General features: G+C 37.4%; 1 protein-coding gene across 2 annotated transcripts; it reads left to right on the top strand.

Annotated features, from left to right (window-relative positions):
* Positions 1-2,393: 2,393 nt before the first annotated feature.
* Positions 2,394-10,281, top strand: LOC133818383 (mechanosensitive ion channel protein 6-like). Of its 2 annotated transcripts, none has more exons than XM_062251235.1 (7): positions 2,394-2,836; positions 5,328-5,398; positions 5,998-7,973; positions 8,648-8,771; positions 9,031-9,324; positions 9,417-9,619; positions 9,728-10,281. In XM_062251235.1, exons 3-7 carry the CDS (start codon positions 6,019-6,021, stop codon positions 10,011-10,013), a joined length of 2,862 nt encoding a protein of 953 aa, XP_062107219.1. In that variant the 5' UTR covers positions 2,394-2,836; positions 5,328-5,398; positions 5,998-6,018; the 3' UTR covers positions 10,014-10,281. The 2 variants fall into 2 exon arrangements, with proteins under 2 accessions (XP_062107219.1, XP_062107217.1); XM_062251233.1 differs by having other exon boundaries at positions 2,395-2,836; positions 5,328-5,390.
* Positions 10,282-21,604: the final 11,323 nt, after the last annotated feature.

Here is a 21,604-nt window from a genome sequence, read left to right as displayed (position 1 = left end):
TTATGAAAAATTATTTGGTTTTTAAGTGGTGAGTTCGTTAGTATTTTATATAATTTAAAAATATTAAATGGATATTTTAAACAAAAAATAAAAATAATTTAATTTAGATCAATGTGCATTTGACATTTATAAAAATTAGAATATTTAAGTGGTGCATTGCAATAAGGGAATATACTCATTTGGTACCTTATGTTTTTGCAAAATATCATTTTAGTACCCTCTGTTTTCAATAATACTCATATGGTACCCTGTATTTTAAAATCGTACATATTTAGTACCCTAAACTCAGATTTGATAGATAAAATTTTGTCAATATAATCAAACTGTCATCAATTATATGTAATTATGTAATTAAATTTAAATTTGTAACTTATATAATTGACAGCAGTTTGATTAAATTGGCAAAATTTTATCTATCAAATCTGAGTTTAGGGTACCAAATATGTACGATTTTAAAATACAGGGTACCATATGAGCATTATTGAAAACAGAAGGTACCAAAATGATACTTTGCAAAAACATAGGGTACCAAATAAGTATATTCCCTTGCAATAAATTTAAATATTTTTGCTACCAATTACTGACATATTTTACGCACATTTTTTAGAAGAAAGAAAAACTCTCGGTTATTGTGTTGTTTAGAAAAGAGTAAATTGCAGCTAAAATACTTAATGTTTTCAAAATGTTGCATTTTTATATTTAATTTTTTTTTTGCGGTAAATTTACTTAATGTTTTCAAAATGTTGCACTTTTATACCCAAATTTTAATATACCTAATGTTTTTAATATGTTGTACTTTTATGCTTATTTTTTATTATTATTTTAAGAAATAATAAGAAAGCTAAAGAAAAATATAGGTTTTTAATTATTTTTTAAATTTAAATTATTTTCATTTTCTTAATTCTTTCTAAAATTAATACAAAAAAATCATTTAAGATTTTAAAAGTAATCAAAATAATTAAAAATTATATATTTTTTTAAAATAACTTATATTTTAAATTGATGGAAAAATATAAAATTTTAATTATGTTAAAATTTAAAAAATAATTAAAATTTTATATTTTCCCTTAACATTCTTATTATGTCTCAAAATAATAAAAAAAATATGTATAAAGATGTAACATTTTGAAAACATCCAGTATATTTATTTACTGCCCATAAAAAAAATTTAGTATAAAAATTTAACAATTTGAAAATGCGGTATTTTAAGAGAAATTTATCTTTAGAAAAAAAAATAACATTTTTGCCCCCCGAACTATGACCATTGTATGATCGTGCCCCCTGAATGATTCTCGATGTTAAAAATCCCCCGAACTATGCACGTTACGAAAATATGAGACTTCTGTTAGATTTCGTCCTATATGGCTAACAGATTGATGACGTAGCATATTGTCGGTTAATGTGGCAGTGCCATGTGTAGAATAATTATCAATTTTGCCCCCCGAACTTTGATCACTACCAAATTATACCCCTTTTATAAAAAATAATAATTAAAATAAAAAAATTTAATTATCAACAAATAACTATTTTTTACTTTTTCTTTTACAATATTAATTAAAACTATTTTAGAATGAACATTTAAAATAAATACTAAAACAAAGAAAAAACTTTTAATTAAAGAGGTGGACAAAAGACTTAAATAAATAAATAAAAATTTTAATTTAAGAACATAGGAGAAAAAACTTTGTTTTAGGATTTATTTTTTAATTTTTATATTAAAATATATTTATTTTATATTGTAAAGAAAAAGAAAAAGTAAAAAATAAAATTATTCGCTATTAATTAGATTTTTATTTTTTTGAGTATTTGAATTTTATTTAATTAATTTGAAACTTTTAGTATTGATTATTTTCTTAATCTTTTGAAATGATTTTTTTTTTAATTTTTAAGGATTTAATTATCATTATAAAAAAATTAAATTAGTTTTAATAAAAATGTCACAATTCGGTAGTGGTCAAAGTTCGGGGATAAAATTTATAATTATTCTACACATGACACTGCCACATCAAGAGATACAATGCTATATCATCATTCCGTTAGTCACCTAGGACGAAATCTAACAGAAGTTCTATATTTTAGTAACGTGCATAATTCGGAGAGAATTTTTAATATTTAATATGACAAATTATTTAGAGGTAAAAATGTTATTTACTCTAGAAAAAATAGGGAAAAATAAATAAATTTAATGACTTGTGAAGTCACGTGTCCTTTTCTCACAGACAAATTGGGACATCAATTTTGTACAATCACTTTTTTTTTTGTCGGATTTTTGTACAGCTTATTTAAATCCGAAAAGAAAAAAAAAATATATTTAAGTCCAAAAAGAGGAGTAGCGTACAAAATTTTCAATAACCAATGACAACAAAATATCAGAGAGATTTTTCTTTTCTTTTTTTTTTTTTTGTAAACATGCACCATCAATTCAAACACCGGCCATAGCAGCGGAATAGATAGAGAGAGCCAAACTTACCTTACTTTGCTTTGCAGGCTGTAAACACGCATCAAAGTTCTCTTCTTCTTCTTCTTCTTCTTTCTCTCTCTTTCTGTACCACAGAGAATATCAAGGTCTGAGACCCACGTTTCTCATACATTTTTTTTGGATGCAGAAGATTTTAATTCTTTCTTCTCTCACTTTCTTTCTCTGTTTCAAAGATCCTATCTCTTCCTTTACCTCATTCTATATTAGACCTATCGATCAGGTTACTCTCTACACGAACCCTTTCAACTTCTCGTCATTTGTTAAATCTTTTGAAGAGTCGCACCATTTTTTTTCCGACGAGTACACTTTTGCGCCGTTGCTTAAGACATGTTCGAATCTTTTTGAGTTAGAATTCAGGTATGGTATTTTCAAAGCCCTAGAACTATTGGATTAGAAGGAGCTTTTGTACATTTTTTCATGATATTTGCTGCTCCGGATTGAGTAATTTTCAACCTCTTTATATGAAATCTTTCAGGTATTTTGCATGATTCACCGCACATTGATTGCTAAAGAAATCATAATTGTCTAAAATAGAAAGGTTTATGGTTTTGGATTCCTTAGATGCAGTATCTTACTATCGAAAATTGGTTTCGTAAAAGAATTAACATCTCTTGATATTTGACTCTGTTTTGAAACTTTGCGTACATATACAATTTTCCATTCCATATGCCTTTTGAGAATGATAATTAGATTGATGAATATGAAGAAACAGGTGGTTCAGTCGGGTATAAGTTTGTCTTCGTGAATATAGTCCTGATACTTATATATATATATATATATATATTGAAAAACACTAATTGTTGGTTTAGCTATAATAAGTTTGTCTTGATCTGGCTTGGACCCAATAGAGAAATAACAGGCATTGAGATTGATTCCCCACTGCAACTGCAACCTCTCTCTATGTCACCCCTCTCTCCTGTGTATTTGCTTCTTTTCCACATTTATTCACCATAGTTAGTTCAACCATGTTTTTAAACTAAACAATGTATAAAAAGAAGATATTATATATTTTTCCTCCCCGGCTGATCGTCAAGACTCAATCGTTCATTTCATTTTCAATGCTAATATTTTCTTGTGTTTAGAATAGAAAATTCATAACTTTATAAATTTTAGGTAGGCTTGGTTAATTATTGTTATTCTTTCTATAGAGTTTCAAAAGTTGTGGTGAATAACTATTCATAAAAGATTGAAGCCATTGTTTTCGAATAAGTTTCATAGGTCCTGCTTAGCTTTTAGCTTTTAGAATTAAAAAATATTTGAAAGTTTTTGGGAAAATAATAATTTTTTTTTATTTAAGATATATTTACCTAAATTTCTCCAGAAAAAAAGTTATATTTTAAGTAATAATAAGTTTTATTATTCTTAATTTACTTATAAAAATATTTTTTTATTGATATACAAACTCTTTGAAATGAACTTTGCCAAAGCTTTAATATATTTTATGCTTTTAGCTATAAGAAAAAAATATAAACTTTGCCAAATGCCTACGATCCCATTTGGCTAAGCTTCTTTCTCTTTTTTAGCTTCTAGGATTAAAAAAATTATTTTAGAGGTGTTTGGATAAAAAAAAAAAAAAAATTTAATTCAAAAGTCTTTTTTCTTAGTAGCTTCTCCCAAAAAGGACTTTTGAGAAGCTATTTTTTTAAAAATAGCCAAATTTACTCATAAAAGATTTTTTTTTATTGATATCCAAAAATAAATTTCCATTAAAAAAGACCTTTATATAATAGTAATCGAAAAAGAAAAAATTAGCCACACACCTTTTTCTTATTTTATGTTTTTAGCTATAAGCAAAAGTAAAGGTTAGCCAAACGTACCATATGCTTTTAGCGACTTATTACTTCTTAGTTCTAAAGTAGTTTATTATGTGACAATGATGGGTGGTTTTCTTGCTTAAATATAATATGTGAAGTTTTAGGAAATTATTTCAATATCATTGACAATTTTTCTTAGTAGTTTACTTAGATATGGGAACTTCTGACTATTAAAATTGATTATATATACTATTTTAGGGAGTGATTATAGTTCATTAACTTTTTTGATAACATCGGTACAGTTAGTTTGTGTTTTTTACACCTCGATATTTTTTCCAATTTTTTTATATGACAGTGTGCATTGTAATTATTTAAGACAACTTGCAAATTTTTAAGAAATTCTGAATAATTTAGTGTCAAAAACAATATTCAAACAGTTGACTTTTACATGCGTACATAAAAAAATAAGCACGTGTACAACAAGCTGTTTGAACATTGTTTTCGGTACTATACTTTATTCGAACTTTCTTGAAAATTTGATGAATGTCTCAGATAGGTACAATATACACCGTCATATAAAAAAATTAAAATTATATCTATCCAGGTGTCGAAAATAAAAAAATGTGTGAAAAATAAAAAAAATGATATACTAGTATTGTCAAAAAAAAAATAAATGCTTTATAGTTGCTGCCTACTATTTTATTTATCCTTAGATTATTAAATAATATTTTAAAAAGCGAATGCCTAAGCAATGGCTGTGCAACATGGTAAAGGAGTCTCCAAGTCCAAACCATAACTTGGACCAAAGGGTGTGGATAATACGGATCTTCTAAATGTATACATGTATATACACATCATGATATTAATTATTACAATAAATATAATTAGATAATGATGATGATAATAACCTTATAAATTGTGTTTCGAGCTTTGTTCCAGTTTACTTGATGATAAGGTTGAGTATGCTATAGAGTTCTCGGTAGAGTTTAATTATCTTGACCATTCATCTTGATCAAATACTACTGTACCACAAACACCCATGTACACTATTTTTCTCTGTTCAATCTTCACTAATTTTATTTTTTCTTCTACAGTTATGACTCCAGCTGAAGAGCAATTAGATTTGTGGGCGGTGACTAGTGCCCTCTCCCTTTGTGGTAAGCAAGTAAGCAAGTGTTATCTTTTAGAGTATTGTTAAAGGACATTAGTGGTACTTAACACCTAAGGTTGGAGTTGACCTATTGTTATCAGTTAATCGATAAAACATATTTTAATTTAATAATTATTACAAGATTTTAACTAATTATATGATATGATTCATGTAATATTAGGTACACCCAATAACAACACTATCTTTTATTTGTTGGGGTCAAATTGTGTTAATTTTTAGCCTTACTTTTTTTGGAAAATTATATGATAGCACTTTTTTCGAGTTATCGAAAATGTTTTGTTTATTTCGAAAATTATATTGTAATGTCATCAGCATGAAACTTATTCTCAATTAGATCTTCATTCCTTATTTTAATAGTAAAGTAAACCCTGATTTTCTGTAACAATCATTTGTTGACTACACGCGTCAAACTCATTTCTCTTCCATTGCTATTAAAACCAAAACTCGGGCAACACTTTCCTTGTTATTTTTTTTTTGAGGAGATCCTTATTATTATTATTGTTTAGAATTCAAACAACAATTCAGAATCACTGCACAAAGAAAAAAAAAAACAACAATTCAGAATATTTTATTTTAATATTTCATTTCGACAGTGTCTATAATTGTTAACCTCCATGGACTCGCTCAAGAAATCGTTCAAGTCCCACGGCTCTTATAATAAACGTACGAGGAGGATCTCCGCAGGTGGAGGTAGCCAAACCAGCCACGAAGAGCTACCTATTCTCTCAGATCAAGACATTGTCGAAGACCGTCAACCCCGTCTTCCGAACCAGATGAACAACGATTCCATTGATCGGAGCGAGGTCATTGTAAAAATCGATGAAGGTGGTGATTCCACCGTCGCCGGCGACCCTTCTAAAAATGCCGGGAAGCTTTGGCAGGAAACTAGCTATGATGCGTGGAAGGACCCTGCCAGAGACAATGTGAATGACGACGACGACGGAGAAGGTGGTGATGGGCATAGAAGGAGTTTCGATTTTGTGCAAGGTAATAAGCAGCTGCAGGATCCTCCGTCGAAGTTGATTGGGCAGTTTTTGCATAAGCAGAATCAGAGGTCTTCAGGGGACATGGCGTTAGATATGGATTTGGAGATGGATGAGCTCCGCAACCACCAGCCTTTGGCCGAGTCTCCGATGAATGTTTGGCAGTCGAGGGAGTTGAAGGTCTCGTTTAACCCTCCGTCGACCTCGACGGACGCCATCGAAGGATCACAGGCCAACGAGCCGACGCGGCGGCGGTGCAAGGAGTCGACGGACGACAAGGAGAGTCATGGACAACAGGGGAAGCCTAATCATGAAGAGAAAGAGGTTGTGAGGTGTACGTCAAACGCGTCGTTTCAGCCCGAGCTTTCGTTTCAGAGAAGGTCTAGTTTGTTACGGGCAAGGACCAAGTCCAGGCTTATGGACCCACCCGATGATCAAGATAGGCGAGCGGATCGGGTTCATAGGTCCGGACAGATTCCCAGGTCGGGTCAGGTTCTGAAATCCGGGTTGTTGCCGAAGTCGGGCCAAATGAAATCTGGATTTTTGGGGAAGGCAGGGGAGGACGAAGAGGATGATCCCTTTTTTGATGAGGACTTACCCGATGACTTCACTAGGTCGAAGCTTAGTGCCTTGACTCTGATTCAATGGGCTAGTTTGGTTTTGATCGTTGCGGCATTAGCGTGTACGCTTTCTGTAACATGTTTGAGGGAGAAAAACTTGTGGAAGTTGAAGCTATGGAAATGGGAGGTCTTGATTGCGGTTCTGATTTGTGGGAGGTTGGTCTCAGGTTGGGGGATTCGAATTGTGGTATTCTTTATTGAGAGGAATTTTCTTTTGCGTAAAAGGGTTCTGTATTTCGTTTATGGTATTAGAAAAGCTGTTCAGAATTGTTTATGGCTGGGCCTTGTTTTGGTTGCTTGGCATTTCTTGTTTGATAAAAAAGTTGAGAGAGAGACTAGGAGTGAGGGCCTCAAATACGTGACTAAAGTATTGATATGTTTCTTGGTGGGTACTTTGCTTTGGTTGGTGAAGGCCCTCATAGTGAAAGTTCTTGCTTCTTCATTCCATGTTACTACCTACTTTGATAGAATTCAGGACTCGCTTTTCAACCAGTTTGTGATTGAAACGCTTTCGGGTCCACCATTGATTGAGATTCACAAAACAGAGGAAGAGGATGAGAGACTTGCTGATGAGGTTCAGAAACTCCAGAATGCTGGGGCTACTATACCACCTGACCTTAAGGCTACGGCTTTCTCTTCCGGGTTGCCCCCGAGAACAAGCCGAGTCATCGGGAGTGGTCGGTTGTCGAAGACAAATAATAGTGCCAAACTATCTCGGATGCTTAGCAAGAAGTCACAGGAGGGAATAACAATTGATCACTTACATAAGTTGAATCCCATGAATGTGTCCGCCTGGAATATGAAAAGGCTTATGAAAATAGTGCGAAATGGTTCTCTTACTACGCTTGATGAGCAGATTTTGGATTCGACCCGCGATGATGAGTGTGCTACTCAGATCAGGAGTGAAGTTGAGGCCAAGGCTGCGGCCAAGAAGATATTTCTGAATGTGGCTAGGCGGGGCTCCAAGTAAGTTTCTGATTTCTTTAACCTTGCTATGTTTTCAACTTATGCTGTAATTTTTTTGGGTCAACTTTGCCCCTTTGGTTGTCATCCTTAATATGTTGCCTGATTTGGCAGTCATGTTGTTGAAAGTTCTTATGTAGTGTTATCACTTGAACTAACTGGCTTTAAAAGGCTTAGTATTTGTTGACCATGCTTGCATTAAATGTTGACCTCACCTCACTCTAGATTGTAAAATGTTAAGGAATTTTGTGCAATCATAAATGAAGAGTTTTCTTTTCTCACATTTTCCCGTGTTATAATTAATATATTCATGCAATTCAAGTTTAGTTGAATTACTCAAATTTACTATTCGATATCAAAAAGGGACGTGATGCATGCATAATCGACAGGGAATAATAGTCAGCATTCTGTTTCTTTGTGAGTAGAGTTTCACACAATTACGAATTATTCATCATGTTATTTCTTAATTGAATAAAGCATTAAGACACCATTGTTTTGATGTGTAGGGCCATTTCTCAAATTTAAAAATGCTATTTTCTCTTGCCAACTCTATCTGGTCATGTCCTTAATTCCATTTTGACTTACTAGGCAGCTTTAAGTAGTTATTTTTTCTATTCTTTATTTCTTTATATTCCTTGTCTATAGACTGTTTCTTCATCCAAACAAATTTATGTCAGGTATATCTACATAGAGGATTTGATGCGTTTCATGCGAGAAGATGAGGCTGAGAAGGCCATGAGTCTCTTTGAAGGGGCAACTGAGACACAAAGAATCAGCAAATCTTCCCTGAAAAACTGGGTGGTAAGAATGAAACACTAATGAATTATCTTTGCATAACCTTGAAAATAATTTTTTTCATTTTAGTATGTTTGGCTAGAATAAAGCACACGTGTACACAAGAACTTGCAGATAACATGCTCATTATTCGGTGGTTTCTTTTCTTGCCAACTTTGCTGCTATAGTGTTAATACATGTGTTGTGTTCAAAAGCACCAAACAAAACTTGTCTTCCATTGTTTAGTAGCTGTCAGTTGTTTGATAAAGGGGTACCTCTTTTCCAGGTTAATTCATTCAGAGAGCGGAGAGCACTTGCCTTGACACTAAATGACACTAAAACTGCTGTCAACAAACTTCATCATATGGTAAACATAATAGTTGCTATTGTTATAGGGGTCATATGGCTTATTGTACTAGGAATTGCCACCACCAAATTTCTACTTTTCGTTAGTTCCCAGCTAGTTCTTGTGGCATTTGTTTTTGGAAACACTTGCAAGACGGTTTTTGAAGCCATTGTTTTCTTATTTGTGATGCACCCTTTTGATGTCGGAGACCGGTGTGAAATTGATGGAGTTCAGGTAACTTGCTATCTCATTAACAATTTGTATTCTGTGCCACCTCCATTGTATTTTCTGCTGGGGCCCTAATTTTGTTTATCAACAATTTTCAGATGGTTGTTGAAGAAATGAACATCTTAACTACCATTTTTCTAAGGTATGACAATACGAAGATAATATTCCCTAATAGTACTCTTGCCACAAAGGCCGTGAACAACTTCTACCGTAGTCCAGACACAGGAGATGGTGTGGAATTCTGCATCCACGTAGCTACTCCGGCGGATAAGATCGTGGCTATGAAACAGAGAATAACAAAGTATGAGATGCAAATATACACTACTTGCTTCTTCACTTTTGATTAGTGATGTTATAATGATGTGCATTTATATCTAGTACATTAAATATATCGGCATTTTTAATGCAGTTATGTTGAGAGCAAAGTGGAGCATTGGTATCCCGCACCAATGATTATAATGAAGGACCTAGAAGAACTAAACAGGGTAAGAATGGCTGTCTGGTTGTGTCACAAAATGAACCACCAAGACATGGGTGAAAGGTATTCAAGAAGATCCCTTCTGATAGAAGAGATGGTTAAGACATTCAAGGAACTTGACATTCAATATCGCCTTCTTCCAATAGACATTAATGTCTGCGCCATGCCAACTGTGACCTCGACTCGGCTTCCCAATAATTGGACTCCTACAAGCTGAGAAAATGAAGAAGACTACCAAATCATAACTTGATAAACATTGAGCTAAGGAAAGGAAGTGAGTGAGCCCCGGAGGCGTTTTGGGTGTGGGGGTAAATAATTTTTTTTTAGAGAATTATATTGTTTTAGTTGGTTGAGCTACATAGCAATTACGAATGGAAAGATATATGCTTCCAAATACCCCATATTGAAAAAAATATGTCATGTTTACTAATTATTGGAAAAATATGTTCCAAAGCTCAATTTAGACCAAAATACTTCTTTCATAATTCTTCTTTACTCTTTCCACCCATAGGGGGAGAACACTACCTCGACGCCACCATCTTCATCGAAGTATCCATCACGATATCATTACTTATTTTTTTTTAATGTTTTAATGATTCTAAATCAAATCTAATATTTTTTTTTTTGAAAGGAAATCAAATCTAATATTTAAACCCACAAAGTTTTCACCTAATATATTAATTTATATGTTTCAAACACTTCTCGGTATACTTTTTGGTTTTGTTAGCGGCTTTTTTAAGAAGAAAATCTAAAATTTGACAATTTTGAACAATTTCAATGCAAATTGATTGTTTAATTAAAACTTGATTTTGGAACTCAAAATTGATACCTATCGATGGTTTCATCAAAGCTTGGTTTTGAAAGTAAATTTTGATGCAAAATTGATGGTTTCATAAAAACTTAATTTTGGAAAGTCAAAATTGATACAAAATTGATGATTCTATCAAAACTTGATTTTGGGAGTAAAACAAATCGATAAATTTTGTTGAGATTGGTTAAATATAATAGTTAAGTTGTTTATACAATGTGGTGCGAAACACTTAATGGTTTCACTTAAGTTGAAGTGAAAATATGAGTTGTTATTGTAGACATCTATAATTGACTTTTATGTGTCTAAAATGATATAATGAGGTATATAAACTTACCCTAAAAGTTTGGAGTCATTTAAATGTGTCTAAGAGTGATTTTAGGCATCCTAGGTAGTAGAGAGGCAACATGTCACTTGGCTCAAAATGCTACAACTTTTTCAGATAGTGAAAACTTCGTTTTTAGCTCCAAATGACGTGTGTAAGGGGTCTAATCCCATTGGTTAAACCTAATGACGTTGCCTGCACTATAAAACGACCCCTTTAGAGTTTTAAAGTCTTGATCACACTTTTCAACTTTCTTTCTCTAATCCCCATCTCTCTCTGGCTTTCTAAGAACACTTATTTTCTTCAAGAAACTCACCAAGAATTGCTTGACTTGTGTGAGTTTCAAAGACTTGTTTATTCCCATTTCTCATTCCATCTTGGTGAAGCTTCAAGAAACTCTGGGAAGACATGGAGTAGAGATTTTGGACAATAATACTCCTTGTGTATAAACCTCTTGACGTTCCCCCAAGGTTGAAGATTCAATTGTTCAATTCAAATGTTGTATTTCTTTAAAACCCTAACTATATGAGATATACTATTTTGATTTCGTTTTTGAGTTTCCCATTATATTTTGTGATTTTATCTTTGATAATTCAATAATATTTTATGTGAGTATTCCATTTATCTAGGAGGTGTAATTTCACTCTCCATTTTACATCATTTTTTAGATCTTGATTTAATCTTTGAATTTTATAGATTTGCCTTCATACTACGTATTATTGTGTTTATTCCTATTATTCATTGTTGATAGAGTTTGTAAGTCATAAATTCCCAACAGTTTTTGCATAAAATTTGATAAAAACATTTGTTAAGCATAACTTTTCACTTAGTTGTCGATTTTGAGGTGATTGGATGTTTTTTTAATCCTAATATTTTTTTTCAAGATCTAAACACCCAAAATGTGTAGATCTGAGTTGATCTCGAAAAATACCAAAATGAAAAAATAAATAAAAAAAATCACCCCAAACAGATAACTGAGTGAAAAATTATCTCTCACCAAAGTTTTTATCAAATTTTACGCAAAAACCATCAATTTTGTATTAATTTGCATCAAAATTGGTTGAAATTCTTCACATTTCAAATTTTTAGATCTGAAGAAAAAAATTTCAAAAAAACCAAAATATCATGTACAAAAGTGTTTGAAACATATAAATTAGGGTCTTAAGTGAATATTTTCATAGGTTAAATTTGAAGTTCTTTGGGCAGGCAGCGCTATTTAATAGTGTTGCAGCATTTTCTAATTTAAATTTGAATTTTTAAACGTAGTTTTGACCTAGTTTGAGTAGGGGTATAATAGGGAACATTATAAGTACGATTCAAATGAGTTTTTTTTACTAGACTTTTTAAAGCCTTAAAAACTTATTGAAGGCCAATGAGAGTAGGAGAAGAAAATCAAAACCTATTTCATATCTTTATCTTTCTTCTACTTTGTTCTTATGGATTCAATTTGTTATTTATGGTTTCTTGTATGATAATTAGCAAAGTTCTTATTCTACGGTTATAATGTAGTCAAAAACAATCTTTAATGTTTTCTATGATAGTTTTATGATTTCTTCTTCATATCGATGTTGATTTCTTTATAATTGGTGGGTTGCTACAACTCTTGTGGTCCGATATTCCACAATTTCCAACATGCTTAGAAAATTCTCCAATAGATGATATTCTATTTTCTTTCGATGTCCTATCTTGTTTAGCTTTAAATATTGGAGACTTCATGTTCACTTCTTTAACTTCATCTGGTACACATCAATTAATTTTATATGCAACAAGACTAATTGAACCTATATTTTTCTTTTTCAAACATAATTACTACACCATTTTGCGTAAATGTATACAACTAGATATTTATAATTGATTGTTGCAACTGCATGTGCACATGGAATTTCTTCATCTTGAAATTCATCACAAGTGCATGAATTTCGATCCAAGTTGGCAACGAACTCTCGATCGGTTGGGAATAGTGCTCTTAAAGCAATTGTAGTTGACAAATATTTTAAATAAAATAAATAATTGAATTGAATTATTATATATATAGACTATGTCCGATATTATGTTAATAATATTAAGTAAATATCAGAAAATTCCAAAGTTCATCTATGTGGCCTTAATCCCATATTGGTATAAGATGATCGAGGTTAAGATAATGAACTTAAAATAGTTTGCAGTAAAATAAAGTCATGAAATCTTTAGATTAATTACTACTAGTACGGTTCACTAGTATTATGAATACAAGTGACCTAGATCCGGGTCACTATTGTAGTAGGACACTTTAGTGAATGTACTTTATATATAGTGATATATAGAACTGGACAAAAAGTGATTTGTTAATACTTGTTTAAACATTGTTTCGTAGTATTAATCAAACACATCAAACGATGATCATATACATGATGATCTTAATCTTGAGGTTACTATGAACTCCTATATATGTCATCTGATCCTTTGATTCATGCGTTAAGGTTTTTCAAAATGATCAGGCTAAGAACAATTGTTTTGGGGACTCAATGATATATATGGCTGGGGACATAGTTTAACAGATATGAAATCTATACATTCTTATAGATTGAATAATGGTTCCATATTGGGTTGACTTTTAGAAGTGAAAATGTTATGAGCGCTCACGTTGCAAACTTATTGTGACACATCCTTCACTAGTAAAGTCAATGGTACATTAGGAACTAAATATAGTTAAAAGGGTAAAACAGTAATTTTATTCCCTTTTAATTATGAACCATTAATAGATGATTAACGTTGTATGTAATGATAGTGGAGCCTTGAAATGTAGAGTTAGGTACCATATAAAAACAAGTACTTGCCATATGATTGGTAGGTGTAGAGTTTAGAGTATCATCCTGTTTTTCAAAGTGATTTTGAGTATATTAAACAAATTAATATAAGAAAATCTAGAACATGTTTCTATAATTGAATTTAAACAGAGATAATGATAAGAAAACTTACATTATACGCAACAGAATGTCTAAGTCCTTCCTTCAGTTTTTCTAACCCTTTGTCCTTTCTGTCGTAGGGTATCACCAAGAAACTGAACCGTTCTTCAATTTTCTTTACAACATTCCAAAGTATCCTTAAAATCACATAGACTAGAGTGGGAAATTCTCAACACATGAGATACATACAGAGAGAAGAAGAGAAAAGAATATTGAGGCTTAGAAAATAACTTTTTCTATAAAGAGAGTCTAAAACCCTAAAGCGTCAATAATATATTAACTGATCATCTGTCAGATAGTCTTTCAAAAATATGTTTTCAACTTTCACTTAGCATTCCTTTTATAGGCTCAATCAGGTCATTAGTTTAATGAAAAAATCAATAAAATAATAGATAATATCAACCAACCATTATGTCAAAATTCTCATGGTCTTTAGGCACGTGAAATTTCTCATTTAATTATAAGCACATTGGACTTAAAATCAATGTTTGCATTATTTTTTATTGATTTAATTAATTAAATAATTATTTAAATTATTTATCAAATTAATTATTTATAATTTGAACCTTAATTTAAACTTATTTATTAATTTAGACACAAATTTATCATAATTAATAAATCTGCCCTAAAATCTCTTTTCTTCTCTAAATTGTATAACTTTGTGAAACTATCCAAAATTGACCTGGTCAACTTTGATAATTCTAATTGATAATTAAATCAATTAATTGAGACTATCTAGATGATTTTATCCAAAGTACAGTGAGGACCATGAGCCAATGAAATCAAACTCCAATAAGTTATCATAAATTTGGTAAATAAATTTACTAACTTATTAATTCCTCGTGATTCCACTAAAGACTCAGAATTGCACTCTTGAATTCATAGAAAACTCTATAACCAATATAGATACATTATTAATTATTCATTGTTACAACCACAATTTTCACTCAATCCTCTATAGATGGTCTACAATGAGATGGGACTAAAATATCGTTTTACCCCTCATTGTATTTTATCCTTAAAACACTTAGTTCCTTGTAAATGATATTTCAGTAAACTAATATTAATTACTGAAATGAGATCTCTATCATTTAGCACCTTGAACCAAACTAAAAGGAAACCATCATTTTTCTTCTTTATCAGAAGCTATAGATGTTCATATCTATGATTAACACTCCCACTCAATTGTACTATCGAGTTCCCAAGATGTAAGTATGGGCTAGTCCGTAGGGTAAGTTGGTAACAAACAAGTCAAAGAACTCAATTAATACAATCAGTTAGAATACTAACCACTCAGAATTGAGATTGAATTGACATATGGTCAACTATATGATATGACTAGAGTAGATAATAACGCTATGTTTACTTATCTTATCTACTGTAAATATCGATCCAGTCCGATGTAACAAATACATCTGATCTTATCTGTTGACGGTGAGAACTCGTCAACTAAGTTGAGTTGGAAAAAACTATCAAGTAAAGATAGTCAATGAAAAAGCTGTAGAAATTTTAGTAATAACTCAAGAACAATGACAGAACAACAATGGAGAAATCAATCTTTCATTCACTCTCAAGCACTTGCTACAGTAAATTTTCCAACCCCCCTTCAGGTGGGGTTAGAGTTCATTTTATAGTAGGCGCTAATGGCCCTGGGTACATGGTGGTCCAGGAGTCCAAGTGGCACATAAGTACTCTGTCAGGAGAGTGGCTTCAGAGGTTGTGGTCGTACATCCAGTACAGGGGCAGGCGTCAGGAGGATGCCTCCACTACTTGTCCGTACCCATGCCTGAGGAGTGGTGACAGGCACAGTGGCGCAGGTGGTAGTGGTGTTGACTCTGACACCTGGCCGTAGACGTACGGGCCATAACTCTTATCCCAGCACACTCATTACCCCACTGGTACGGGTGTCCGTACCCGACATACAATGTCTTAACGGCCGTACCCAGTACTATATCGTACAAGTATGTTCCATTCGACTCGTACTGGAGCCTCTAAGCATTGGGGTCTCAAGGTGTAAGGAATGGGACCCTTGGTGTGTGTGATGGTCGTGGCGTAAGGTGGGGGTCTCGGGTCCTTGGCATGAGATGCCTGAAGCACCCCGAGGCCACCCACGGGCGTAGGTGATAAGCACGTGGTCTCGCCGGACGTCTAAGTGTGCGAGGCGAGATGCCTCCCTCGCAAGCCTCCTTCGCAAGCCTCCTTCACGTAGCCTCCCTTGCGTGGCCTCCCTTGCATGGCCCCCTGATGGTGTGGCTTAGAACCAGATGTGTGGAGCGATGGGGCTATGGCCTCCTGAGAAGGTGAAGGCCCGAAGGGCCTCACGGGGGCGTGCACGCAAGGACCTCGCGCATGGGCGCCGCTGACGGCCTCGCGAGAAGTAGAAGGCCCGAGGGCCTCGCGTGGGCACTCGGGTGCGCGCATCATGACACGAGGCGGGGCCTCGTGTGGGCAGACGTGGTCGCACGGTGAGACGCGAGGTGGGGGCTCGCGTAGGCACTCGGGTGCGCGCATCATGACGCGAGGCGGAGCCTCGCGTGGGCAGATGGGGGAGCACGGCACGACGCGAGGCGGGGGCTCGCATGGGCACTCGGGTGCGCGCATCATGACGTGAGGCAGAGCCTCACATGGGCAGACGGGGGCGCACAGCGTGACTCGAGGCAGGGGCTCGCGTGGGCACTCAGGTGCGCGCATCATGACGCGAGGCGAAGCCTCGCATGGGCAGACGGGGGCGCACGGCGCGACACGAGGCAGGGGCTCGCGTGGGCACTCGGATGCGGGTCACGGATGGCTGCGCGTTATGAGACCCTTGAGGCTTAGGCGGGTACCTAAGCAAGGCCAGGTCAGACCCTTGGTGGAATTTGAGCGTCTACACTTGCCCCCCAGTCTAGGAGAGGACCTTTAGGTGCTCTTGTAGACTATTCTCCTTAATTCTTATAAATAGGCCTTCATGCAAGGCCTATTATTTTCACCTTACTTCCTTGGCTTAGTGGTTTGGAGAATCCTTCCTCTTTCAAGAGGTAACGGGTTCAATCCCCCACAAACCCACTTTTGCCATAGTTCCCTTTATTTCATTTTTTCACTTCATTTCCATCATTCACCTCTTTTTTTTTTTTTTTTTTTACATAAGCTAATTTTTGGCATGTCTATTTGGAGGCTAACACATCCTTTTGGTCTATTCTTGCAGACGTGCATTTTCGATCCTTTGGTGCTTTTCGTCCCTCGACCTCCTTTCGACCCCAACTATGCTCCATCTTGACCACTCGAGGTATATTTTCTCTTTTTTTTTTTTTACATTCATCGGGTCCAAATTAGCATTACTCGGGATGGGATACCTTAGCCTGAGCTTGTAGTGAGTTTGACCATATGCATGCCCCTCTTTTTTATACCTTGTAGTGGGCCATTTAGGACGTTTGCATCTACAGATATTAAGCCTATTCCTTTGTGTTTTGTAGTCATCCCCTCATTTATACGTGAACCCCTTTTCGCTTTCGGGACGAGGTCTCATGGCCAGTGACGGCCCGTCCGACATACCTCCGGGGGCTGAGTTTATTGACCTGCCCTCAGACTCAGAGTCCCCTGAGGGTAACCCCTACCAGGACTATGACTCTTTAAGGCAGGCCCGCATCCGCCACCTTGAGTACATGGCTGAACTTAAGCGTAAAATTTGGGTGGTGGAGAGCGAAATTGACTCGGTGTCGAGAGGAGACGGAGCACCTTCCCCCCCAAACCTTAGTGACCATGTAGCGAGCCTTAGGATGACACTTTATGAATTGCAGTGGGAGTTAGAGTTTATGGAGGGACACCTTCCGTCCGAACCTCCCAACCCATCCTCGCCTGATGACGGTCGTGGGGCTGCCTCCGCTTCTCCTCAGCCCCTAGTCTCGGTTTTCCTAGCTCAGCGCTTTCGTCGTCGCTCCCTCGATGGAAAACTCTTGCTAGGAGGAAAAAATGGAGGGTTAAGTGTTCTGTCTCTTCCTCACATTTTTCTTTTGATTTTGCAGATATGCCGAAGGCACGTCGACAGGTATCTATCCAGGAACAGGACGACACTCCTTTACTGGCGTCCGGGCTGGTGTCGCATGTGTCCGAGAACAAACTGAAAGAAATTGTGAAGCACTATCGTGTTCCCCCAGAATACGCCTTGTACACTCCCCAAGAGGCATGTCGGGCCGACCGCCCTAGGGCCAGCCTTGTGGCCTTGAGCGAGCACATTTTGAAGGCAGGTTGCACCATTCCCCTGCACCCGTTTTTCGTAGCGGTCCTAAACTATTTCGACCTGGCCCCCCTTCAGCTGTCACCCAACAGTTGGTTGACCCTAAGTTGCCTTTTTGTGGCGTTCAAGGAACTGGTTAAACGCGCCCCTACGGCGCAAGAGGTGCACTTCCTGTACAACCTCATGGGATCCCCCAAGTCCAAGGGCTTCTACTATCTGCAAAAGGCCAATAAAGAGCTCCCCTTGATAGAAGGCTCAGTGTCCAATACGGGGTCTTGGAAGCAAGAATTTTTCTTCGTAGAGGGCCCTCTCTCTATCCGTGAACACTTCCGCACCACCCCCAGTAAGTACCCTAGTCCTCCTTTTCTTCTTGTTAGAACTTATTGTTTTGTACTTCTGTTTGCACTGACAGTGGCGTGGATCATGCAGAGCAGTTTGTTGTTCCTTCGGTCGTTGGGTCGGAGGCGAATGCTGTGAATGACCTCATCAATGCCGACTCCGCCATGAAGAAGGCGGCATTCTTATTCACCATGGAAAATCTCAACCGCCACCAGTTTTCCCTGGTCTCAGACCCCAAGTTCCTGTGGTCGATCCCTGGGTCTAAGAAGACAATGGCTGCGCCGGCTAAGCCTCTCCCAGACGATGGTGAGGCTGAGGAGGTGTCGGGGGAAGCCCCCCTTGAACGCGGGGGACCTTATGAGCGATCCTTGTCCCCCGGGGGATGCCCCCCTTATGACTCCTATGACCAGGACATGGCCTTCCAACCTCAAGAACAGCATGTCGCACCGGGGTGTTATGTTTCCCCTGGCCCTGAGGACTACTACGCCTTCCCTCAGGCTCCTCTCGACCCTGGATCATCGGGGGCTTATTACGCCGACCTTGCGGAGCCTCCCTCTGATCTACCAGAGCCTCAATTTTTCACTTTCACCGCGCCCCCTCCCGCTTCAGCAAGCGGGTCATCTGTCCCCATCCAGCCAGGTGCCCCTGGTACGGATGGGGAGCCCTGGGTGACTCGGATGGCAACATCTTACGGAGAGCAATACATCCAACTTGGCTCGAGCCTCCTTGTATCCGACTGGAATGGCCTTGGGAACGTGACCCAGTCGGACCTTGGGGAGAACCTAAGGCGCTCCATGACTTGGGTGAGTCCCCGCACCTCGCGTCGGCCCTATTATGTATAGGTGTTTATGCATATATATATATATTTGTCACTTATTGTTGTTGTTGTTAACTTTCTTGTGCAGGCCTATACTGTGGCTTTGCGGTATGCCGACTCGGCTGGCCATCTCTCCGTGTCGTGCACCGAGAGGGACCGTCTTGCAGCACGGGTTCAAGAGCTTGAGAAAGAGCTTAATGAAACCAAGGCTAAGTTGTCAAGGGTCCAGACCAAATTTTCCAACTTGCTACTGAAGAGGAAGGAAGTAAGGGCCAAGACCAAGGGGCTACAGGACAAGGTTACCAGCTTGGAGCGTGAACTCCAGGAGGCCAAGGCCATCGTGGCCGTGTCGCAGCAGAGAGTTACCTAGTTGGAGGCCGAAGTCAAGGCCCTCAGGGCCGAACTTCAGTCGTCGCAGGAGAGAAATGCTTCCTTGGAGGCGGAGAAGGCTACCACCGAGCACAGGTCCATAGACCGTGCCCTTTACAACGTGTGGAGGCAGGATCCTAATTTCGATTTCTCTTCTTTTGGTGAGCACGCCGTCGCTCGAGCGGCCATGTGGAGTGTCCGCGGTAGAATGCCCTAAAGTAGTTATTTCATAACATTTGCCAGCTAGCCCTCCATGGGTATACGCTCTCTTCCTTCTTTTTTTTTTTTGCACTTTAGGCCTTTGTAATATGACTGTCATTACTATTTTTCTTTGGTAACTCTTGCACTGTCTCCAAAACTTTCTTTTTCAATGTATATATACATGTGTTGCTATTTATCTTTTATTCTACTACATTTGAGGTCCTTTTGAGCCTGTATGATGGGGTGTGGTTGGTTCCCCTCTTTTATTTACCAGGCTGGAGGTCCTTTGGAACCCATGTGAAAGGATTCACTGGGACCCCTTTTGGTGCCTCTTGATTACTTTTATAAGGATATTTTGACCCCTTGGGTCTTAACTATCCTTTTATATATTCTTGCGCGCGCTTATTATTTGTTGCGAGAAGTGTCCTTCTCGTCGTTATTCATAGTACTATTTTTGCAAGGGTCTCTTTTGGGACCCTTTTTGGCTAGGCGGCTTGGTGGCCGCTCTAGACTTATTATTGTCGTTACCATATATTGGCTAAACTAATTATTGGCTAGACGGCTTGGTGGCCGCTCTAGACTTATTATTGTCGTTACCATGCATTTTGTTTTGTAAGTCCCTATGGCCTCCTTGATGTTCACAAGGGTAGCTAATCCTTGTGATCCCAGGAGATGCCCCGTCAGGACTTCACTTAGGGCCCTGATATAAGGAGTCCTCTTTAGGGTCGTGGTCTCTTTTTTAGGAGGGAAAGGGGTCCTTTTTAGGATCCTCCGTTAGAGGGTCCTTTTTAGGTTCCCCCTGTTAGTTGCATGTTTTCGCCTCATGTCCTGCCCCCCAAGTGCTTGGTGAAATTTATTTCGGCAGGCACTTTGGCTGATGCCCGCGTAGCGAAGAAAAGTACATACGAAAATGCAAACAGTTTCATTCATAAAATTCTGGCTACAGCGATACATACGAGATTTTCATAGAAAATAAAATAAAAAAGACTCGCACCTACTCAGGAGGTTATCCAAGTAACCTCTTTGATTCTTCTCTACCATACTAAAATAACGCGCAACACTTGCCCTTTTAGCACCGGGCGTGGGCGCCTTACTGGTAGTACTTCCTAAGGTGCTCCGCGTTCCATGCTCGGGGTACGATGGTGTCGTCCATGCGCGCTAGCTTATAAGTGTTCGGGGGTATGCACTGAGCAACCTGGTAGGGCCCCTCCCAGTTCACCCCAAGCACCCCTGCTCCTGGGTCTCGCATGTTAGGGAGTACCTTCCTCATCACCAGGTCGCCAACTCTGAAAGTCCTCTCTCACACCCTCGAATTGTAGTTCCTTGTGGCACACTGTTGGTATACTGCCACCCTCATTTGTTCTTTTTCTCTCTTTTCTTCAAGCATGTCCAAGCTCTCAGCCAGAGCTACGCAGTTGGCCTCATCTCCATACGCCTGTACCCTGAGGGACTCAACCTGGATCTCAACCGGGAGCACTGCCTCGCATCCGTAGGCCAAGGAGAATGGGGACTCCCCAGTAGTCGTGCGTGGGGTGGTTCTGTAAGCCCACAGCACATTTGGTAGCTCCTCTACCCAGGCTCCCTTCATCTTTTCTAGCTTTGCCTTCAAGTTCTTCTTAAGGACCCTGTTTATGGCCTCCATCTGTCCATTGGCCTGTGGGTGCACAACCGCGAAGAAACTTCTCCTTATCCCCCTTCCCCTACAATACTCCTCAAAAGCTCCCCCTTCGAATTGGGTACCATTGTCAGAAACGATTTTGTAGGGTACTCCATATCTACAGACAATGAATT

The sequence above is a fragment of the Humulus lupulus genome, chromosome 2, assembly GCF_963169125.1.
Source record: "Humulus lupulus chromosome 2, drHumLupu1.1, whole genome shotgun sequence".
Taxonomy (NCBI): Eukaryota; Viridiplantae; Streptophyta; class Magnoliopsida; order Rosales; family Cannabaceae; genus Humulus; species Humulus lupulus.
Note: the sequence above shows the minus strand (reverse complement) of the source record. Positions and strands in the feature narration are given on the sequence as shown.